We start from the raw sequence: 22720 nt of genomic DNA on the forward strand, positions 1-22720 counted from the left end.
TCACTGATTTACTCAATTCTTCAAACTTTCTGTTATACTTCTCATCCATTTCTATAAGGGCATTTTTTACATGCTGTTTAAGGGCGTCAATCACTTTCATAAAGTCAATTTTTTCTACTTCTTCATGATTAAGGTGTTCATGTCCTCCTGTTGTGAGGTCGCTGGGTTCTGGTGGTTTCATATTATTTTTCAGATTGTTGGGTGAATTCTTGCATTGGTGCCTGCCCATCTCTTCCTTGGAATGCTCTCCTATGGATCTTCTTTTACAGGATCAGGTCTCCTTGCCTACTGTTGTACCTTCCCAGTGATGGTACTCCCCAGTGATGGTTCTCCTGGTGCTCCAGTGATGTCTCTCCTGGTGACAATATCAGATCTCCGTGCCCAATGATGGCTCTCTTGGTGCCAAGATCAGCTCTCCTTGCTGGTTGGGTAGTTCGTAAACAAAGTGCCTACCTTGCTTGGTGCAGGCAGGCCAGTGAAACAGAGGAACTCCCGCCTGCCTGTTTGCCCTGAGGATTAGCCCCCAGAGCCCAGACAGGCTGAGCTAGGTGTTGTTATGTGCCCAAAGAAGGAAGGGGCAAAAGGAAGAAGGGTTCTGGATGCAAGCTGGGTGGGATAGGAACAGAGAGGCAGTCTGCAGGGAGTATAGTCTCTGCAGGGAGCCCAGGAGGGATGGGGGTGGGTGAGGAACTTCTGAGTTCCCTGTCAGGGGCTGCTGCCGCGTCACAAACTCACCCCAATGATGTCTCTCCTGGTACTGAGCTCAGATCTCCGTGCTGGTTGGGTAGTTCGTAAACAAAGCGCCTACCTTGCTTGGTGCAGGCAGGCCAGTGAAACAAAGGAACTCCCGCCCGCCTGTTTGCCCTGAGGATTTGCCCCCAGTGCCCAGCGAGAGAACTCTTAAAGATCATCCTGAGCAGGCAACCCAGACCCATATAGTCAGGCATGACATGTAATGACTCATTTGTTTTTCTAATGACTGCCAGTCTGATTGTGACTATATAGAATCCATATTCGGTAAAAATTCAGCTTTAACATGCTTTTGTCTATCATGATTTTTATTGTAAAGTAGAACGCATGGCTTTCAATTTGTCTTCTAACATCCACAATCTGAAAAATTAAAGTCAGTGAGTGAGCACATGTCCAACTGGAGTCTGCAACAAGTCCATTTTCTCTTACCAAGCCTTCCCATAAGCAGTTTTATCCCATTTTTCACATTATTGGAATTTTTATATGTCCAACCATTTCCAATTTGGTTTCTATGTTTATGTTCTTCCCTGCTTCTAGTGACAAGGAAATATTTCCATTATCTATATTCTTTCCCAGAAATTTCTGTGTAAAAGCATTGTCACACTGGTGAAACTGAGAGTAGTATTGCTCATAAGTCAAGTATTATTAAATATTCAATGTGAGGCACCCAACTGTATATAACATGTTATGACTTTATCATGAAACCTCTGTGAAAAAGTAGAGCTAGTACCCACTATGAATTGCAAATTTAGGGAGAAAGTCACCAGGAGACATTTCCTAAGTCAGCACATATATGGGGAATGTGCAAACACTGGTCTCAGAGAAGTGTCATGTAAATAAAAGTAAGCAGAAAACAGGTGTAAGATATTGGGGGAAAGAAAAACACATTTCAATATTGCTTTTATAAAAATATCCACTGATCTTCAATAAATGATGAAGCAAATACTGTTAGTAACTGAAGAATATTAATATAATAAATGTATATCTTCTCAAGACATTGACAACTAAGTGGTAAATGTACCCATAGAATGATATGTGCATATTGCACAATATATGTGGAGTAGAAGTTTCAAATATTTTGATTCCCTGTACCTGTATTTATAGATTATTTCTTACAGCCCATTGATTTTGTACAGAAGCATATACAATTTTTGTAAAGGAACTGTTAGAATATGCTGGTAACTAATATGGACTTTTGGAGACACAGATTGTAATTGGGACTTCAACTCCAGCATCATTCTCAGTCGGGATAACTCCTATAGCTACGTTTTCTTATATCTGAACCATGTGCCATGTCTTACCGTGCCAGAACCATGGGAGGAGACTTTAGTGTGAACTCAGACATAAACCTTCATAGACAGGAGCTCAGAAACAGCAGAGAACATAAAGAACCACTAAAGCTACTCAGAATGTTCAGGTGCCACTGATATAGGCAGTTTTGAATTTCTATGATGTGATTCCTTATAAAAAAGCACATGTCTGTTTACATTTTAGAATATGTGTTTTTCTCTTCCTGTTCAAAAAATCTAGAGTACATTTGCTTTGTTAAATTGATGTGGGAGTGTCATATATCAATCTGTTGATTTCATTGGTTAAGTAATAAAGAAACTGCTTGGCCCTCATAGGTTAAAACATAAGTGGGTGGAGTAAACAGAAAAGAATGCTGGGAGGAAGAGGAAGTGAGCTCAGACTCGACAGCTCTGCTCTCTGGAGCAGACGCCATGCTCCCCTCTCTCCAGCAGACGCAATAAAGCTCCGACCCAGGATGGACGTAGGCTAGAATCTTCCCGGTAAGCACACCTTGGGGTGCTACACACATGAATAGAAATGGACCAAGCAGTGTTTAAAAGAATACCGTTTTGGGTCATTATTTTGGGGCATAAGCTAGCCAGGCAGCCATGAGCCGGGCTGTGGGAAGAGGCCCGCAGCCCCCACTACATTAAATTCTATGATAATTATGATTTGATTAATGTCTAACAAGCATATCATTATTTCCAAATGGAACACTTAAGATAATCATTTATTACTTGTTATCAGATGAAATGAACATAGAATCTCTTTTCATTTTTTCTACAATATTTATAATTTTAAGACTTGGTTATGTTAGTTTTAGTTGGAAACTACTTAGAAATTTAAATATTCTGAAAATCTTTCTATTTATTTCCTCTCATGGTGAGTAAACTTCAGATCTTCCATGTACGTGGGAATATATCTTGTCTATTCTTTCCAGATTCCAATGTGTTGATGCTCTAACAAGGTAGAAATAATTAACATTTTCACATAATGCATATTTAAAATTATCATCCTTCTAAAGATTACTTTACAATCCACTTATCATATAATGATTCCACTGGAGGTGTTTCTTGTATCCCCATCTTGTTGAAATGTCTGAGTGACCAAAGTGCACATACTAAGTGATATGGCAACAGAGTTCCTTATCACAGTTTTCTGCTTTTTGCTAGTGTTTTTGTAAACATTTCCTGCATGATTGCTGACGTGGAACTCTTTATTTCTGCTGAATATAGAAAAGCTTGAATGTTTTATGTCTAAGTTAGATTAGCATTACTGGAGAAGTGAATTTTGGTGTTGGTCCATTGTTAAGAATTACATGTTTTAGGAATTTGGAAAAGGAAAAAAGACTCTCCTAGTCCAGGCCTGAGCCTTTCCTGGATAGTATTATACTGATCTCAGACTTATATTAAGAAATTTTGGAGAACAAAGACGCTATAGAATATGGGATTACTCAGATGAAGAAAAACAGCTCAACGAACAACACAGTGTAAGGTGAAATCCAAGGAATCCACAGTCTTTTGCCAAATGACAGTAAAACCAGCAGCCCACATTGGTGCCAGTGACCTATGATGACCACAGAGAACCTGAATGTTGGGCACACTCTGGATTTCAGGAGTCCATGAAATTACTTCTTCATATCTTCCATGTACATTGAAGGAAATATATATTGATATATGATCCATGTTTAATGAATGTAAAATGAGATATCTTGGCTAGTATTTTGGAAAATAATTCTTCAACAATGAGATTACTACATTTGATACAATCCTTGTAACTGCCAGTACTTATTTACCAAGCCAGGGTTTCCTGAGTATGGTCAGTGAGTACTGAATTTTAACCGTTCAGTAGGAAGCAGCCACAGCAAGACTGAAGCTCTGACAAGTTTATTGCTAACAATCTGAATTTTTACATTCTTTTTAGAATGATAAGTGTATAAAATAATAAGAATATTAAAAGTGTATTCTTAAGTTCAGTAACATGCCAACATGAAGGCTGCTCAAGACCAGCAGAGGACAAAATGGAGTCAACTATCAACAAGACAGAAATGAGGAATGGAGGGGATTCCAGACTCTGTGAACTAACTCCTTAAAGTCTATTAGCTTAACAACACATACTACAATTGATACGTGATGTCTCAAATTTTCAAACCCTGTAAAAATTTATTGTTAAATATTGCACTGATGTTTTCTCATTTATTTAATTAATATTTATTTATTTTTTGAATATTTACAAGTTTTTTCAAAAAATATATTATGAACACATTCCATACCCAACTCCTCTTAGAACATTACCATGTTTTATCACTAAATTCCACAATCTTTGTTTCTCAATATAGAAAGCATACAATAGACTAAGAGAAAAAGTGTCACCAGATACTAATATCTAAAACCTTTTAGAAAAGTAAATATTAATTTCTTATACATGAAAACCGATTAGAAATTCTCCTATTTTAGGGGTTTTGGGAGTTTCCAGTCACATTATTCTCATCACTACCATCACCTGTAAATCAGTGTTGTCACCAAGAAGACCATATGTCTCAGGTTGTGATTCTGTTTTTATATTAAGAGATTAGGCCTTGTTGTTATGTCCACAGAGTCTGCAGAGGTCTCCAGAATATATACTTCCTTAGACAGTGTGAGGATTTGGATTCAGCATTCTGTTGCCTGATACAGGTCTTATCTACCTCCTTCTTCCCCATCTGGACTAGATATTTATGTAAGAAATAATATCCACACCTCATGGATATTAAATTATGTGGGTCTATGTTGACAATACAGGGATGCCCACATCCCACAACAACTTTTGATCAGTGTCTTCTCCAGAGTCACTGAGTACACATTCCTTCACGATGGAATGGATTTGGATTATTTTCTTTCTCATGGCAACAGTTACAGGTAAGTGGTTTCCTAGTTCCAGACTTGAAAAGGGTCCACACACTTAGTTAAAAGTGACTCCACCCGGCCTTTGTCTTCACAGGTTTCCACTCCCAGGTCCATCTGCAGTGATTTGGAGCTGAGCTTGTGAGACCTGAGACCTCAGAAAATTTGTCCTGCAAGACTTCTAGCAATCCTTAACTATTATATGCACTGTGTGAATCAGTGACCGGGGCAGAGCTTGAAGTAAATTGGAAGAGTTCATCTTGGAAATGGCAGTATTCTTTATGAACAGAAGTTCCAAGACAAAGCCACACTTATTGTAGGCAAATCCTTCATAAAGTATACATGGAGCTCAGAAGCCTGACATTTGTGGTGTCTATGATCTCTTACTGTGCAAGATACAGTGTTGCAACTACATGGTGAGTCTGTCAAAACCCTGGAGGTCCAGGAAATTCAGATGACCTTGAAGATTAGCGTGGATACAATATCAGAAACCATCAATCTGAGTGTCTATTTTCAGCCATTTTTTCACATTCCTCTATGGTGTTTCTCAACATTTCAAAAAAACATCAGAGAATTGTTGAAGATGGGAGCAGCGGGGCTCCTTCCCACCGCTACTGGGCTAGCTTTACCTGAAATAATTACACGAAAACTGTATTCTTTTAAACACTGCTTGGCCCATTAGTTCTAGCCACTTACTGGCTAACTCTTACATATTTATCTAACCCATTTCTAATATTCTGTGTAGCACCATGAGCTGTCTTACCAGGAAGATCTTAACCTGCATCTGTCTGGAGTGGGAGAATCATGGCGACTCCTGACTCAGCTTCTTTCTCCCAGCATTCTGTTCTGTTTACTCCGCCTACCTAATTTTTTGTCCTATTAAAGGGGCCAAGGCAGTTTCTTCATTACTTAACCAATGAAACAACAGACAGAAAGATGACCCACCTCCATCAGAGAATAAAGATGTGCTGATTCTGGATGTACCATACAGTCCACCATACCTTGACAAGATCTTTATATGTTAATATCTTAGACATGCTTCTGCTTTAGAGAAACAAACAAACAAACAACAAAAAAGAAACCCCAGCAAACTCCAGCATAAAAAACTTTACCATCATATTATATTATCACAGTATCCTTTAAAGCTATGAGTTTAGAACTGTATTTGGAGTAAATGAGAATATACTATAATATGAATTCCTCTAGTAAAATACAACTCAAAAATATCAGGGCAAACTAAAACCCCTTTCAAAATTCAGTTTGATATACCTGTATACCTCATACTTTGTAAGAAGTTTTCCCCATAGTTTTAGGGGAAGTCTTTACCTTTCCTCATAAATATAATTTTATATATTTATTAATAATTAATTCTAATCCTGAATTGCTTTTAGCTGCATTAATCAAATTTCTTATTGTTTTATAGACAAAGATGTACCTAGATGTCATTATGTGGCGTGTTCACATGTGGAATCTCCTACGTTGACAACATTTTGTACCCTTGCTCAGAAAACATTGGGCCAGAGGTGTAGGATTCAAACTGGGAATGTAAAAGATTAGTTCTATTTATGGTAAGCCTTGCATGTCCATTGTCTTTATCTCAAGTACTAGATTAGCATTGATAGAAATTGAATGGATGTCATTGTGTAGTGTACTAGTCCTACTAACACACATAAATATACAAGTGTTTTGTTATCAGAAGCAACAATGTCAACATGGGACTTTTATTGATTTGGCTCTGTCATAAATTTGACATGTCTGAAATCAAACATTTCTTACAATGTATGTTTCTTAAATTTTTTTAAATTTTTTTTTATATATAGGAGACTTCACATATACATTGGTTATAAATTGGCTGAATTTCCAGAGGAGAAATAATACTTCCATTTTTAACATGACTGCAATCTTGCTAATTTGATTAAGACAATAAAGAGAAAAAGAAAAATGTAAGCAACACAGTGGACACTGGCATTCTCTGGTATAAACAGTTTTATTTTATGTATTTATATGTTTATGCAATTATTATCTATTTATTGTTGCAATAAAAGCCTGTTTACACACCAGTTTACATTGTTGTGTAAACAAGAACCTGCAACTAGGATATCCAGTTTCTTTCTCACCTCAGATGGTTCCTCTCACATACATGATCATCCCCAGGTTGAATGTAGATGAGAGTGTCTGTTTTCCTGCCACTGCATTTATTTTACTCTTGAAATTTATTCTCACAGTTCCTCATTATCCTTCCAGGCATTTTCCAGTAGACCACATGATAGGGAAGAAATTTCTCCTGCACAAGAAAAACTGAACAGAAATTTCTTATCTTTTACAGCCTAATGTCTTTCTTCACAACATAACAGGTCAATAACATCAAGAACTCTCCTGTTCAAATATAAATTACAAAGTCAAGGCTGAAATTAAACACAGCTTCTATAATCTAGGAATTCTGGGTAACCATCAGCAGGAAGACTAAGAGTGGTATGAATGAGAGTTATTGTTAGATTTGAACTGGGTAGACCCATGCAGGATTCATAATACTGACTTTTGCAGGTGTAAGCTATCATTATTAAGAAGAGCCATAATGGACAATGAGGACTACTGAGAACTCAAGAACAATGGCAATGGGTTTTTGATCCTACTGCATGTACTGGCTTTGTGGGAGCCTAGGCAGTTTGGATGCTCACCTTACTAGACCTGGATGGAGGTGGGTGGTCCTTGGACTTCCCACAGGGCAGGGAACCCGGATTACTCTTAGGGATGACGAGGGAGGGTAACTTGATGGGGGAGGGGGAGGGAAATGGGAGGTGGTGGCAGGGAGAAGGCAGAAATCTTTAATAAATAAATAAATAAATAAAAATAAAAATAAAAAAAAGAAGAGCCGCAGCTTCCATCCTTCACAGAATTGTGCCTTGTGCATACTCTGATACATCACAGTAACACAAGATTTTTAGGACAGCCTACCTGACCCACACAGGATGGCTGACAGAACATAAAAGTGGCTACAAACACTTTCTTTAAACAATCACTACATGGGAGTGAGATTAGTCAATTGAAGATGCTGTTCTGTCAAACTAAAAAAAGGAGAAACACATTCAGATATTGTGTATTGTGATTTTCAAATGACATAAAGTCCATATGAACAATAGCATTGCTAAATATTTTTGACATAAGGCAGCAAAAAAGTAAAACCTAAATAAACTAAGTATGCACATCCTAAGGTGCAGGGTCAGAAAGGCCAGCAGTGGTGTTTCCTGACACTAGTCAGAGTTTACTCCTCTCATTTAATTACACACAGGGCCCATGAGACCATCTCCTATGGCAGTTAGTACCCTCTCCTATAATGACACAAGATCTGTCATGGAAAGTAAAGTTAGTTCCTAGAATCTATGACACTCTCCTTGGAATGTTAAAATGACAGAAATGATCTATTTATAAAGTCTCTCCGAGTCACCTTGAAAAAAGCATATCTCAATCTAGAATTGGTCTATTGTATAATGAAGGCCTGTCACTCTTGTCTCTTATAGAGCTAATTTTAAAAATCTTTATGCTGAGACTCAGTATAGAGTGTCATGTCCTGGGGAGGTGTTAGTACTGGTTAGAAGAAAGTTAATCAGATCAGGACACTATATGGAGGGTCTAGAATACTCTTAACCTTTTGGAACTCACAGTTATGTTTCCTTTATTACTATTAAATAGTTTAATAACACTAATCTGTTATACAGGAGTGTTACATCTTACACAGACAATACCAGACTAGCAATAAATATTAATAGACAAGTTCAAAATTTAAAAATTATTTACAGAAAAATCTTAGCATATGGAACATACATATCACTGTTTTTCAATACCGGATATCAAATTCTAGGCATTTTTAAAAATCAGCACTAAGCTGCTCTTTGAAAACCATTTCTTCATTATCATATCTGGATTCAATATTCATAAAAATTTGTTAATCCTTCTAAACCAATTCCCACATCCAACTCTCATTTCATATAAAATTCATGAATTTTTAAATTTTAGTTAACTTTTACAAGTCTCTCCTACTTCTATCTCTGTCTTAATTTTGTGTGTGTGTGTTTTTGCCTATGTCTATTATATTGACCTCAGTTGTAGCTACTTATATGTTCATATGTAAAGCAGTCTAACTGAGCAGTAAAGGGTATTGCCTGCTCTCCCAAATTTCCTGAGTTCAATTCCCAGTAACCACATGGTGTCTCACCAGCATCTGTTATGAGATCTTGTTCTCTCTTGAGGAGAAGTCAGCTGTACTTTTCAACTTACCTAACAAAACCCAATATGGACAAATTCAACAAAACCGCCATATATGAGTGACACGTGCATGCTTCAGCATTGCCAGGGCATACCATCATTTTCTATTTTTCAACCTGTCCCTGAAGAAACTTGATTCTTATTCTCTCAAAAGCTATTGATTAACTGTAGCTCTTCATTTAGGAGTGAGGAACAGAGAAGTTTCCTCCTATGGATTGGTATCTAGTTTAGGCTTCAATATTGTAAAGATTTCATGGGTGCAGCACTCCTGCTCCTTCTGAAAAGTACTTTCTCATAATTACATCCTGGTTCTTTAAATATTACAATAGTTCTGTGTCTTCTTCAGGACTTTTCCAGAGATTTTAGTATATGATTTGTATTGAAGATATATAAACTCTAAATGGTCATCACAACATCATTTTTTCTCTGCATGTTTACCTAATATGAATGTCTGCAATAGTTTTCATCTACAAATAAAATCAATAACTTTATTAATGTGAATGTTAGAACTTTTATCTGACAGTATATGACCCTCATAGGAATCACACAGCGGTACACAATGCTCCAGAGATAATCCTGACTAGTTTTGTTAATTGATTATGCACTCTAAATATAGACAGAGCATCCCAAGCATGGTATATGTTGAAACTCAATATAAAAATGTAAAGGTAGTTCTTCCCTGATTTGTTGGAACAACTAACAAAATTCTTTTTTAAGTCTTTTACAAACCAAGAATCAGTTCATTCTATAGACTGACAGCAGTGGTGCTGGGAGAAACTTCATAGATTTATCATTTGATGAAAACACATGAAATGTGGTTAAATATTTGGGTAATATAAAATTTAAACAACTGAATAATAAATACTTTTTAAAGCTTTCATCATATTTTTCTATTAGAGAATTGTAAATTGGAAAATGCAGTGAGATTTTGTTTTATTCCAGTAGGAATGATATTTAATAGAGAAACAAATTACACCAAATCTTGATGATCAGTTGTAGAAAGGAAAATCATATTTAGATGGAGAGGGCGCTAATTGTTACGGTCTGTATAACATTTCGTCTGGAAATTCCCCCAAAACCTGAAAATACATTTGTCATGTGAAATAACTATATTACTTCTGTGCAGACACCTAAGTATTCTTTACTGCCAAGATAACAGATCATTTCTGTGAAATGTCACCCTCTGCATAGCAGCTAAGAGCTGGAATCATTCTAGAGGTCCAGCAATGAATGAATGGACAATAAAGATGTGTTTGAACCCATTTCTTGTTCTATCTGTACAGGCACTCAGGTTCATGCTCCTTTTCTTTAAACTTGTTAGATCTGTAATGGAAGATTCAACAAGCATATGGGATAGTCAATTATATTTCATACAAAACACTTGTTTTACTGTTTCATATTGCAGATGTACTTCATGACCCCTTCTTGTGGACAGTTAGTTTGAGATGTGTTGCATTCATTTATGCTTTGGATTATTTCTTCAATTTTGCAAATATGTGCTGCACTTTTTATGTTGCATTTGTTTAAATTTGTAAAGCTGAGTTACATTCCCTAGCTAAATCTCCTGATTGATCTTCTAAAGATCTAAATGGTCAATTTCTAGTAATGAAACAGCAGTCAATATGGCTGTTTAAAAAGAGAATAAGCAGACAGAATGTTAGGAAAGAGAGTGAAGAGTGAGAAAAGGAAGAGGGGAGGATACAAATGGGCCAACCACACAGCCACACAGTCAGTCCTGGAGTAGGAAGAAAAAAAATGGATAGAATAAAAAAGGTAAAAAGCCTAGAGAAAAAAATGTAAAGTGAATCAGAATAATTTATGCTAGAAAATATGAAGTGAAAGAAGCAAAAATAAGGCCAACATTCACAAATAAGAATAAGTCTCTGTATTTATTTGGGATCTGGGTGGCAGAAATCCAAATAGTTACAAAAAATCAACTACAATACCTCATATTTAAAAATAAATGTTATGTCCATTTATGTGATACAGACCCCATCAATTTCCTGTTCTCATTCTCAAGCCTCCAGTGAAGAACGAATTATCCAGTGCCAGAACTGAAAATCTAATTCATAGGAAAGAACTTTAAGCCTTAAGGGATTGGAGTCGAGAGGATATATCTCCTGTAGGAAATGTAAATAGTATAGATACTAGTGGATGCATTGGGGGAAGGTTGGGAGAGAGGATCAAAGGGGGAAGAAAATGAAAGAGAAGAAGGGAATAAGGGGAAAAAGAGCTAAAAGTAAGATCTGCTTAGTGGATAGTTTAGAAACCGATTACGGTAGACGTTTCTAAAGAAGAAATGTAAACACAAAGATATGTTACAGCTCCTTTGATTATAATGGTGTCCTGCCTACATTATATGCTAGGTCAATGGTGGAACAAAACTTTTTGAGTAACCAACAATATATGCTTTGCATTAAGACTTTTCCAAGAAATAGAACCCATACTCTACACTACTTGAGTGACCAATAATCTGAGAAGAGATAATCTAGGAAACTACAGAAAAATAAATATCATTCTTTCAAAATATAACATTACATTAAAATGACTCTCTATAACATTCTGCTACAAGCAAATTCCAGTGGCTTGCTCAGCCATGAGCAGAGAAGCTTCCTATTGCAGAGGATGGGAACAGATACAGAGATCTAAAGCCTGACAATATTCTGAGAGTGAGAGACCTTGGGACATTCAATACTATACAAGGTGCCTTCATCAAGTCCATGGTTTGAAGAGTTCTCAGCTGCTTCGCTCAGAATGAGATTACTCTACATTCCACAAACTGGATGGATTAAGAATTAGGTGTGGTTCCTATACAACAGCAATATGTCAACGGTCAAATTTCGTAGGAAAGACGGAAACTTGTAGGAGACTTTTCTTTCCCCAGTCCTCCTGTAAACAAATAACATAAACTGAGAATTAATAAAAATTTTAAATGTTCATCCAATATCATTGGATTGTTACTCACTTTTATTTATATTAACACATTTCTCTGATTCTATATGTTGCCACATAGCTCTTGTCTTTACCTTTCCTCCATCCCGTACTTCTCCCTCTGCATCTCCTGGTGTCTTTTTGGAACTCTGCCTTTCATCTTCTAAGAATTCTCCTAGGCTTACTCGCTGGCACCAACTTTCCTACCCAGGTGTAGACCAGTCAGATTTTTAGTAACCAGTGAGAATAATGCATATTTAAACTGTACAAAAATTGTTACACATGCACAATTTCATCTCGTGAGTGAGAAAAGAGAATGACATTAGTAGCAGTGTGGTCATTCTAATCAAAAATCAAGAACTCAGGAAATGTAGCATGAACAGATGGTTGGCATTGAGTTGTGACCTAAAAATACAGAAACAGAAGAATTTGATGGAGAGGGTAGGCTAGGAAGTGGATGCGGGTTCATACAAGATATGTTTACTATGATGAGTATAGTACCTATGCTCTCTTATTCCAGACTCTATCTGTAGGAAGGTCAGAGACACTGTTGACCATATTGTAATAAACCAGTTGGTTGGTCTGCATCTCCAGTTTATAAGTCTAGCCTGACTTCCCTCATGCAAATGTATCTTCTAGCTCTGTGTTAAATCCCCTCCTGTACTGTGGGAGCTCACATCTCTCTCAAGGAGGCTAACCTCTGAAGAAAAGGAGGTGTATTCTAGAAGATGAAACTGTTTAAACTTCTTTACCTGGTGATGGCCTTTCCTGGTGAGTGTTCCCACTTCATACATGTGTCCATGTCGGGTTCTGACAACATGTGACTGACAGAATTCTTTTTTTTTTTTTTGTCTGAAGGAATTCTGTCCCAGATTCATCTTCAAGAGTCAGGACCTAGCTTGGTGAAGCCGTCACAATCACTGTCCCTCACCTGCTCTGTCACCGGTTACTCCATTACTAGTGGTTACTACTGGAGCTGGATCAGACAGTCCCCAGAGAAGAAGTTGGAGTATATTGGGTACATAAATAGAGGTGGTAGTACTTATTACAACCCGTCATTTAAGAGCCCCGTCTCCATCACTAGAGACACATCCAAGAACCAGTACTTCTTGCAGCTGAACTCTCTGACCACTGAGGACACAGCCACATATTACTGTGCAAGAGACACAGTGTGGGAACTTCAGCATTAGCCCAGACACAAACTTCCCTGTCGAGGAACTCTGGACCAGCAGGGGGAGCTCAGTCCTAACTGATCTCAGGAACTTTAAAAACTGCAGGCAGAGAAAGAAAAACACTTGGTTTTTTTCTGGCTTTTCTTCTAACTGCCTAAGAACAGAGAAAATAGAGGTTGACTTGTTCCTGATTTTTGTGTAAATATTTAGAAATTCTTTACATTTCAGTTGATATTTGTTGAGAACTTCCAGTATATTGCACTTCTTATGGTGAAGTATATTCCTTGTGACCATAGCATCTCAGGGCATTTATCATGAAAAGGTATTAGATTTGTTAAACTCATTTATCACTCTAATCATATGATCATTTGGATTTTATCTTTTAGTCTGATTAGGTTGTGGATTACATTTGTATTTTTACATATGTAGAAACTTTACTTCATCTCTGGAATGAGGTCTACTTGCTCATGGTAGATGATATTTTTCCTTTATTCTTTTATTAAATTTATGTATTTTATTACAAATTTACACACTAGCATCGCCCTCTGTTATCAGAGTCTTAGAGTCTCATTTTTAAGTCTCCTTATAATAGCAGACAATCAGCGCAGCATAGGTAATGGAAATGCCTATTGTAGGGGTCAGGCACTGTGTGGATGATTTCTGCCTTGTTGAAGTTGCTGAAAGTCCCCTTCAGGCTACACTAAGTTCATCGTTGTCCAGGAATAACATGTGCCCTCTTATGGTTTACATAATAGTCAGATGACCTGAAGAGAAAGTTGATCCAGTTTCTTGACACTTACCTACAATTTTCAATATTGTACACTTCAAGTATAACAAAGATCATTAGGTCTAAATTTGGATTACACTTCACAGATGTGGCACAGGACAATTCAGGGATGAAGTTACATCCATAAATAGACCTTGGGATGAACTCCTATACAAACATTGCCTGCACTGTAGTGCAAACCTAGATCCCGTACTTAAATGTACACCTCCTATATTTACAGGAAAGTCCCTGGGTCTGTCTCAGTCCAGCTGTGAAATCTGGAAACACAGGCTGGGTGACATGCATAGCTTTTGTTAAACTCCACACACTTTTTGGTGCAATTCTGGATGTGGGTATTCAGGAAGATTCAGAAGAGATTAATGTGCCATTAGTATAATAGGGTCACCAGAGCCCTATTCACAGCTGCTACAAGGATTTCAGTGACTGGAAGACTGATAAATCCTGTCTTGAGTTAATGCTCCTTTCCGGATTCATCTTTTTTTCTATCATTTTTATAAGAAATAAAATGAAAAGACAGACTGATGAACAGTTGAAAAAATTATGAGTGAAACACAGGAACAGAATAAGGCACACTCATTTCTATAACCCAGATATAGCTCTATTTCTCTCTATCTGTCTGTGTGTGTGTGTCTGTGTGTGTGTGTTTAATTTTAAGGAATGTTGGACATTAAAGTAGAACCATGCATAACTGTCCCAACTTCTGTCCTCTGTTGTGGTCATTTTTCAAATGATCACAAAAGTCACTGACTGAACCGTGATAGCTTGCAGATTCCTCATGAGGTTGGGCTGTTTTACAACATGTGGCCAGTGTCAGTATTGATGATCCTCTATCTTTTCTACTGTCATGGCCTGATGAATATCTACATTGTTCTTCAGGTTGGACCAAGGAAGTAACTGTTCATGAAAAGGTTTCTGTCAAAAGCTTATGATCTCACTGGGTCTTGTATCTAATACTGGGCAAAAATCACTTTTTCCAGTGATTGGACTATTGTCATTAAATACAACAAAATTCCATACAAGAATATCTCTGATTTTGAGAATGAACTGCAGAGACATTGGGACTCACCCAGTACAATTCAAACCTGACTATCAGTTGCAGATACTCAAAGTGAGGGGTACATTTACATTTTTATTGCAATGGGAAAATATGATGAGTAATACCAACTTGGGAAGAAAAATATTTATTTCAAATTCTAGCTTTCACATTTTAGTCCACCCCTGAATGAAATCAAGGCAGAAAATCAAGGTCAGAACGAAAGCAGAAGCAATACTTGAGTGTTGCCTTCTGTCTTGTTTCCCAAGGCTTGTTCAGCATGATTACTGAAAACCCCTAGACAATATATGGTAGGAAGTTCAATGCACAACTGGATAGGTTTGGTCAACTCAATCATTAAGGGATTAATTGAATCATAATCTTGCCTATAGTAATATATTTACAGAAGTTTCTCAATTGAAATTCTTTCCTCTTAGGTTACTCTCGATTTTGCTGTTAATTTATCAAAACATTAGTCATAAGATGAGGCATTTTCCAGTGTCAGAATCATCTTTTTCTTTCCTATAGTCAACATAGAAAGCTTGTAGAAAACATTATTTGGAAAACATTATATTTGGTTATTTTCCAAGTTTGGTCCTTTTGTTGTAATAACCACCATGATCAAAGCAACTAGAAGAAGAAAAGATCATCTTACAGATCATAATCCAACATTGAACAAAACCAATACAGGATTATAAAGATGATGACTGAGGTGAAGACGAAAAGTGAATACTGCTTATTTCCTTAATTAGACTGCTTCATTATATAGGCCCTTCCTAAATACCCAGGAATAGCATCTGGCATGATGGAGTAGATTCATTTACATTAATTACCATTTAAGTAAATGCATACAAGAAAGGCTGTAGGCCAGTCAAATAGAAGGAATTCTTCAATGTAAATTATTTACATCTAGGTGTTTCAAATTGATGGCTAAGTCACCATCATTATAAATGTTAATTTAACTCAGTAGTCAATGAAGATCCAGGATATAAAATATTCAGTGTGTCTTGGTATCTTAGAATAAACAAGTGATAGAACAGGAATGCACCCTTCACTTACATGGTGGTAGAGAACATGCTGGAAGAGACCATGTTCCTACATCTGAGATATTCAGCACTAAGATGAGAGCGAATCACTGTGATGGCAACTCAGATATTTGGTGATGTATACATCTATGCATCACACAATAGGTAATGATGAGAAATGCTGACTTATATACTTGTAAGAAGTAAAAGTCTTGAGAAACAAATTCAAGAAAACAAATGTCTAGTCAAGTCATTGGAAAATTATGCTTATTTAAGACACTGTTGGTTCCTATTGTTTCTGGATAAGTAAATGAACATGAGGAACTTACCAGGTTATGTAATTAATAATTAGTGTCCTTCTCCTCAATAGGCTGCAATTCACACCCTGAAAATCATATTGTAAAAGTGTCTGAGAGTAATCAGCTAAAATCACAGATGTTCCATTTTCTCTGTTGAACAGTCATCTGAGTTCAACCAAAGTCTCCAGTGTTCTCTACTGTTGCCTCATGGGGTCAGAAAGGGCTCAATGAACTTTCTCAAAACCACAGATGATTTTTACTTCACATAGTATATGCAGAGGTAACAATCTGGAAAAGGGCATGAAACAGTCTGAATAAGAAATGTCAAGGGGTGGGGTGTTACGAGTGACACTGTCATTCTGGGAGGCCCGTGAAGGTATATGTGAAGACATGTAGAGTTCAAATGCTGAGCTGTATACTGAAGTTCAGCTTATCAGTCACTCCCTGTTTCTAGTGAACAGACAGGTAAATATTCGGAAAAAAGGCATAAAATAAAAAAATAACACAAATTTTTCATACTACCCGATGCAAATGAAAATGGACAAAGTCTCTGCAGGTTCCTTACTGAACAATTTAATTCAGTCATGTCACATGATCTCAACACAAAAATAGAGTTTCCAAACTCCAGAGGCAACTACACTTACAACTTAGGGCTGTAGCTGACTCGGATGATGCCTAGTGCATCAATGATGAAGTCAACACAGCATAAGAAAAGATCTGCAGAGCATGTAACAAAGCAATGCCTACTGCCATCTATAATATAGGAAATGAATAATTGGGCAGAAATTATTCCTAAATTGCATATTTTGTTCGTAATTATTAAATGAAATAGATGATACTTAATGTGAATGAAAAATAGCTTAGTACGATACAAATATTTTTATAACATTATCTTTACTGCCATCCTTTCCCACACATTTACAAACATAGTAGAACACGCTATCTCTTAGCTCCAACAGCAGAACTTATATAGCAGGAAGGCATGCAAATAATGCCCATATCTTCTCATGAAAACCAGATAAATATTGGCTCTGAGTCTCAGACAAAGGAATCAGTACTGGATGCCCAGGTCTTCACATTTAGTAATCAGCACAGAAAATAAATCACACAATGGATTTGGTGTTTATTTGGGTTTTCCTTGTTGCTTGTTTCAAAAGTAATTTATGAAGAAGAGATACTGAATGTGTTAGTGAACATGAACAAGATATATATAAGATAGAACTTCTGTAGCAATTTACTAACAACTTTCTCTGTGTTTGCAGGTGTCCAGTCTGAGGTGAAGCTTGTGGAGTCTGGAGGAGGTCTGGTGAATCCTGGAGGATCCCTGAGCCTATCCTGTGTTGCCACTGGATTCACTTTCAGTGACTACTGGATACACTGGGTTCGCCAAGCTCCAGGGAAGGGGCTGGAGTGGGTTGGAGAGATTAATAAAGACAGCAGTACAACAAACTATGCACCATCTGTGAAGGATCGATTCACCATCTCCAGAGACGATGCCAAGAACACTCTGTACCTGCAAATGAGCAGTGTGAGATCTGAGGACACAGCCACTTATTACTGTGCTAATGACACAGTGATGGGACTTCAGTGTTAACTCAGACTTAAACCTCACTGTTAGGCCACTCAAGGCCACCAGGGGGTACAAAAGACACAGAATACAGGTTCATCCCAGGAATTTATGCAGACATGATTAGATTAAGCACTCTTCTCAGGTGTTTGACCTGCATTTCTTTTACACTTTCTCAGGAATTTTCTCCACATGAATGTTGTGAAGGGATCCAATGTCCTCAACACATTATATGCTCTTCTTGTGCTATTTTATCATATGAGGCATGGTCTCTCATAAACAAAGTGTATACTGACAACTACAGGGACACAAAGTACCCTACATTAGTCATTGAAATTTCATGAGAAGAAAGTACATGGACATTTCTGAGTATTTGCATATTCTAGGCAGAGGTCAGGTTATACTTTTTGATTATAGCTGCATGAATGTTTAAGGGAAAACCAAGAGAAAGATGGCACCATGTTAATTACATAAAAACATCTTGGCATATTTGCAATCATCTCTTCTCCTTGAGGATGATGCACTCAGGTTCAAATGAGACCCAGGTGTGCTTTTAGTTCATTTGGAAGGGAAAGGATGTAGTTATATTTTAATAAAATATGAATTAAGAACATTTTCCCAAGGTTTTGTATATTCTTCACTTTGCTAATGATTTCTTTCCTGTTCAGAAACTTGCTTGCAGAAATAATTTCAGTTATGAATACTGACTTTTGTTCCCATATCTTTGTCTCTCAATAAAATTATTTCAATGATTTGTATAACTATTGCCTTTGTCAATATTAAATTACCTATGTGGACACCAAGTCATATATTTAGCAGTAGACTGGGTTGTTTGGGTATTGCATGGGAATTGCTTGGCCAATAATTCAATTAGATAAAACCTATTCCTAGACTTGGAGGCCTCATTTGATTATGAGAGATATCTATCTACATCTTCATCTTCCCTGTTATATGTAAATCTATTTAGATTGCCTTCATATATGTATGCAATTTAGCCAGCTTCTGTTTCATTGTTTTCCATATGAACCTCCAATTGGCCTTTAGTTTTACTTTTCCCTCTCCATAATACCTCTATTCTTCCCTCTTCTAACTCTCTTACACTTTGATCCTATTCCATTGCACAACATCCCAGTCCATAACTCTGCATTCCATTTCAACTTCCTGGATAGATTTAACCTAACTGCCTAGTCCCATAATTTAAACCTAACATGTGTGGTTATGTGGAATAAAACATACTTACCTAAGCCTCAAGAGCAAACTTCCTCATGTAAGGGCATGTATGGCATGTTTGTATTTTGGGGTCTGGGTTACCTCACTCAGTATGCCTTTTTCCCTAGATACAGTTCTCTGTCTTCAAATTTTATGACTTTGAAATTTAAACATCTGAATAATATTCTGTCATGTTAATGAACCATATTTTCTTTATCCATCCATCCACCGAAGGACATCTAGGCAGAAATAAATATGTTTGAGCAAGTGTCATCATCTTAGTTTGCAAAATCTTCTAGATATATGAATAAGCTGAAACTTGAGGTAGATCTCCTTTCACTCCTGAGGAACCTCTACTATGATTTCCATAATGGCTGTACAAATTTTTATTCTCACCTGTAAGTGCTCCTTACTCTACTTGACCAAATAATGAGCTGTCATTTGTTTTATTGACCTAGGACATTCTGAATTAGTGTATATTTAAGTCTCAGAGCACTTTTGACTTGCTTTTCCTTCATGCTGGTGAATTTTGAATATTTCTTCTCATCCTTCTCAACCTTTTTGAGACATCTCACTTTGAATCTATCCCATTTTAATTGATTTGCTTGTGTTCTTGATACCCTGTTTTTGTGGGTTCCTTAGATATTCAAGAAATTATCCTCATATTGGATGAGAAGTTGGTAAAAAATATTTTCCATTTTGTAGCCTGATCTATGTGTGTTGGGGGAAGGGTGTAATATTTTTTTTTTTTTTACATTCTTCTACATGCAGCCAAACAATTTGGCCAGCTTTATTTGTTGAGGATGATTCCCTTTTATTTCTAGTTGGACTTTTGGCTTCTTTCGAAAAAAAAAAAAAAAGTCCATTGTCTATAAGTGTTTGAACTTACGTAAGTGACTTCAGTATTTTTCCATTGATCAACATACCAGATTTATGCCAAGACCATGCTATTAATTTACTACAGCTCTATAGTATGATTTGATGTCGGGGATGGTAATACCTTCAACAGTTCTTGTATTAATTAGGGTTATTTTAACTTCCTGAATTCTTGTTCTTGTTGTTTTCAGATGAATCTGAACATTGTCCTTTCAATTATGAATATTTGTGGTGGAATTTTGCTGAAGTTTGTATTGAATCTGTAGATAGCTATTTATAAAATGAAAATTTTAGCTGTATTAATCCTACTAATTCATTTGTGGGGGAGATCTGTCCATCTCTATAAGCCTTTTCAATTTTTTCTTCAATATTTTAAAGTTTTTATCATACAAATATTTTACTTGGTTAGAGTTACCACAAAATATTTTTGAGGCTCTTGTGAATGTACTGTTTCCTTGTCAAGTTCTATCTCAATTTCATTATCATATGTATATAGAAAGATCACTGATATCTGTGTATTTATATCATGTCCTGATATTTAGTAATCACATTTCTTAGTTGTAGTAGTTTTCAGACGGCTTTTTAGGGTTAGTTGTATATTCAATCATATAATCTACAAGGATAGATACTTTGAGTTCTTCCCTTCCTAATATTGTCCACTTTATCTCCTTAGTTATATTAATGTTCTAGATAAGACTTCACGTACTATTTTGAGTTGGTATATAGAGAGTGGATAAACTTGTTCCTGATTTTGGTGGAAATGCCTATAAATTCTTTTAATTTCAGTTGATGTTTGTTGAGAGCTTCCAGTGTATTGCATTTATTATGGTGAGGTATATTCCTTGTGTTCCTAGAGTCTCACGACATTTATCATGAAGAGATACTAGACCTTGTTAAACTCATTTTTCAGTCCTATGATATGATCATGTGGATTTTGTCTTTTAGTCTGATTGTGTTATGGATTAAATTGGTAACTTTACAAATGTAAAACTTTACTTCATCTCTGGAATGAGTCCTACTTGCTCATGATAGATGATATTTTTCATTTAGTCTTATATTAAATTTACATATTTTATTATAAATTTACACACTAATATCCCCTTTTGTTATCAGAATCCTAGAGTCTTTACTACCAGACTTCTCCAGAACATTTACAAACATATTAGAACACACTCTTAGCTCCAACAGCAGAACTTATATAGCCAGAATGTATGCAAATAAGGCCCATCTGTTCTCATGAAAACAAGATAAACCCTTATTCTGAAGCTCAGACAAAGGAATCAGTCCTGAATGCCCAGGTCTTCCCATTCAGAGATCAGCACAGAAAACAAAACACACAATGGATTTGGTACTGATATGGGTTTTCCTTGTTGCTTTTTTAAAAGGTAATTTATGAAGAAGAGATATTAGTGTGTTAGTGAACATGAACAAGATATATAAAAGATAGAACCCAGACTACTATATCCAGCCAAGCTTTTGTTCACTATAAATGGAGAAAACAAAATTTTTCCAGGATAAAAACATATTTAAACAATATGTAGCCACAAATCCAGCGTTACAGATGTAATTGAAGGAAATTCACAACCCAAGGAGTCCAACAATGCCCACAATAACTCAGACATCTAATGACCTTTCACGAGCACAACTCAAAGAAGGGAAACAAACAAATTCTACTATCAAAAAAAAAAAAAGAAAGAAAGAAAGAAAAAATGACCGGAGTTAACAACCACTGGTCATTAATATCACTTAATGTCAATGGACTCAACTCACCTATAAAGAGGCACAGGCTAAGAGATTGGATACGAAAACAGGATCCAACATTCTGCTGTTTACAAGAAACATATCTCAACTACAAAGACAGACATCTACTCAGAGTAAAGGGCTGGGAAAAGGTTTATCAAGCAAATGGACCTAAGAAACAAGCAGGTGTGGCCATACTAATTTCTAACAAAGTTGACTTCAAACAAATCAATCAGAAGAGATGGAGAGGGACATTTTTTACTCATAATAGGAACATTCTTCAGGATGAAATCTCAATCCTGAATATCTATGCCCCTAATATAAAAGCACCCACTTATGTAAAAGAATCATTACTAAAACTCAAGGCAGTCATCAAACCACACACATTTATAGTAGGAGATTTCAACACTCCTCTCTCACCAAAGGACAGGTCAATCAGACAGAAAACTAACAGAGAAATAAGAGGATTAAGGGGGGTAATGAGTAAAATGGACTTAACAGATATCTATAGAACATTCCACCCAAATAGGAAAGAATATACCTTCTTCTCTGCAGCTCATGGAACATTCTCGAAAATTGACCACATACTCGGTAACAAACTAAACTCACACAGTTACAAAAAAATATTAGTAATCACCTGTGTCTTATCAAATCACCATGGATTAAAGTTAGAATTCAACAATAATGCTACCTCCAGAAAGTCACGAACTCATGGAAACTGGACAGTCAACTACTTAACCAAACCTGGATCAAGGAAGAACTAAAGAAAGAAATTAAAGCCTTTCTTGAATTCAATGAAACAAAGACTCAACATACTCAAACCTATGGGACAGTATGAAAGCAGTGCTAAGAGGAAAGTTCATAGCATTAAGTGCCCACTTAAAGAAAACAGAGAA

General features: G+C 36.5%; 1 gene segment (V, D, J or C); it reads left to right on the top strand.

Annotated features, from left to right (window-relative positions):
- The first annotated feature begins 17542 nt into the window (after positions 1–17542).
- Positions 17543–18026, top strand: LOC130882756 (immunoglobulin heavy variable 3-74-like). The segment is given in 2 exon segments: positions 17543–17588; positions 17695–18026. Coding segments are annotated over 2 exon segments (378 nt in total).
- Positions 18027–22720: the final 4694 nt, after the last annotated feature.

The sequence above is a fragment of the Chionomys nivalis genome, chromosome 10 (genome assembly GCF_950005125.1).
Source record: "Chionomys nivalis chromosome 10, mChiNiv1.1, whole genome shotgun sequence".
In the NCBI taxonomy this organism is placed as follows: Eukaryota; Metazoa; Chordata; class Mammalia; order Rodentia; family Cricetidae; genus Chionomys; species Chionomys nivalis.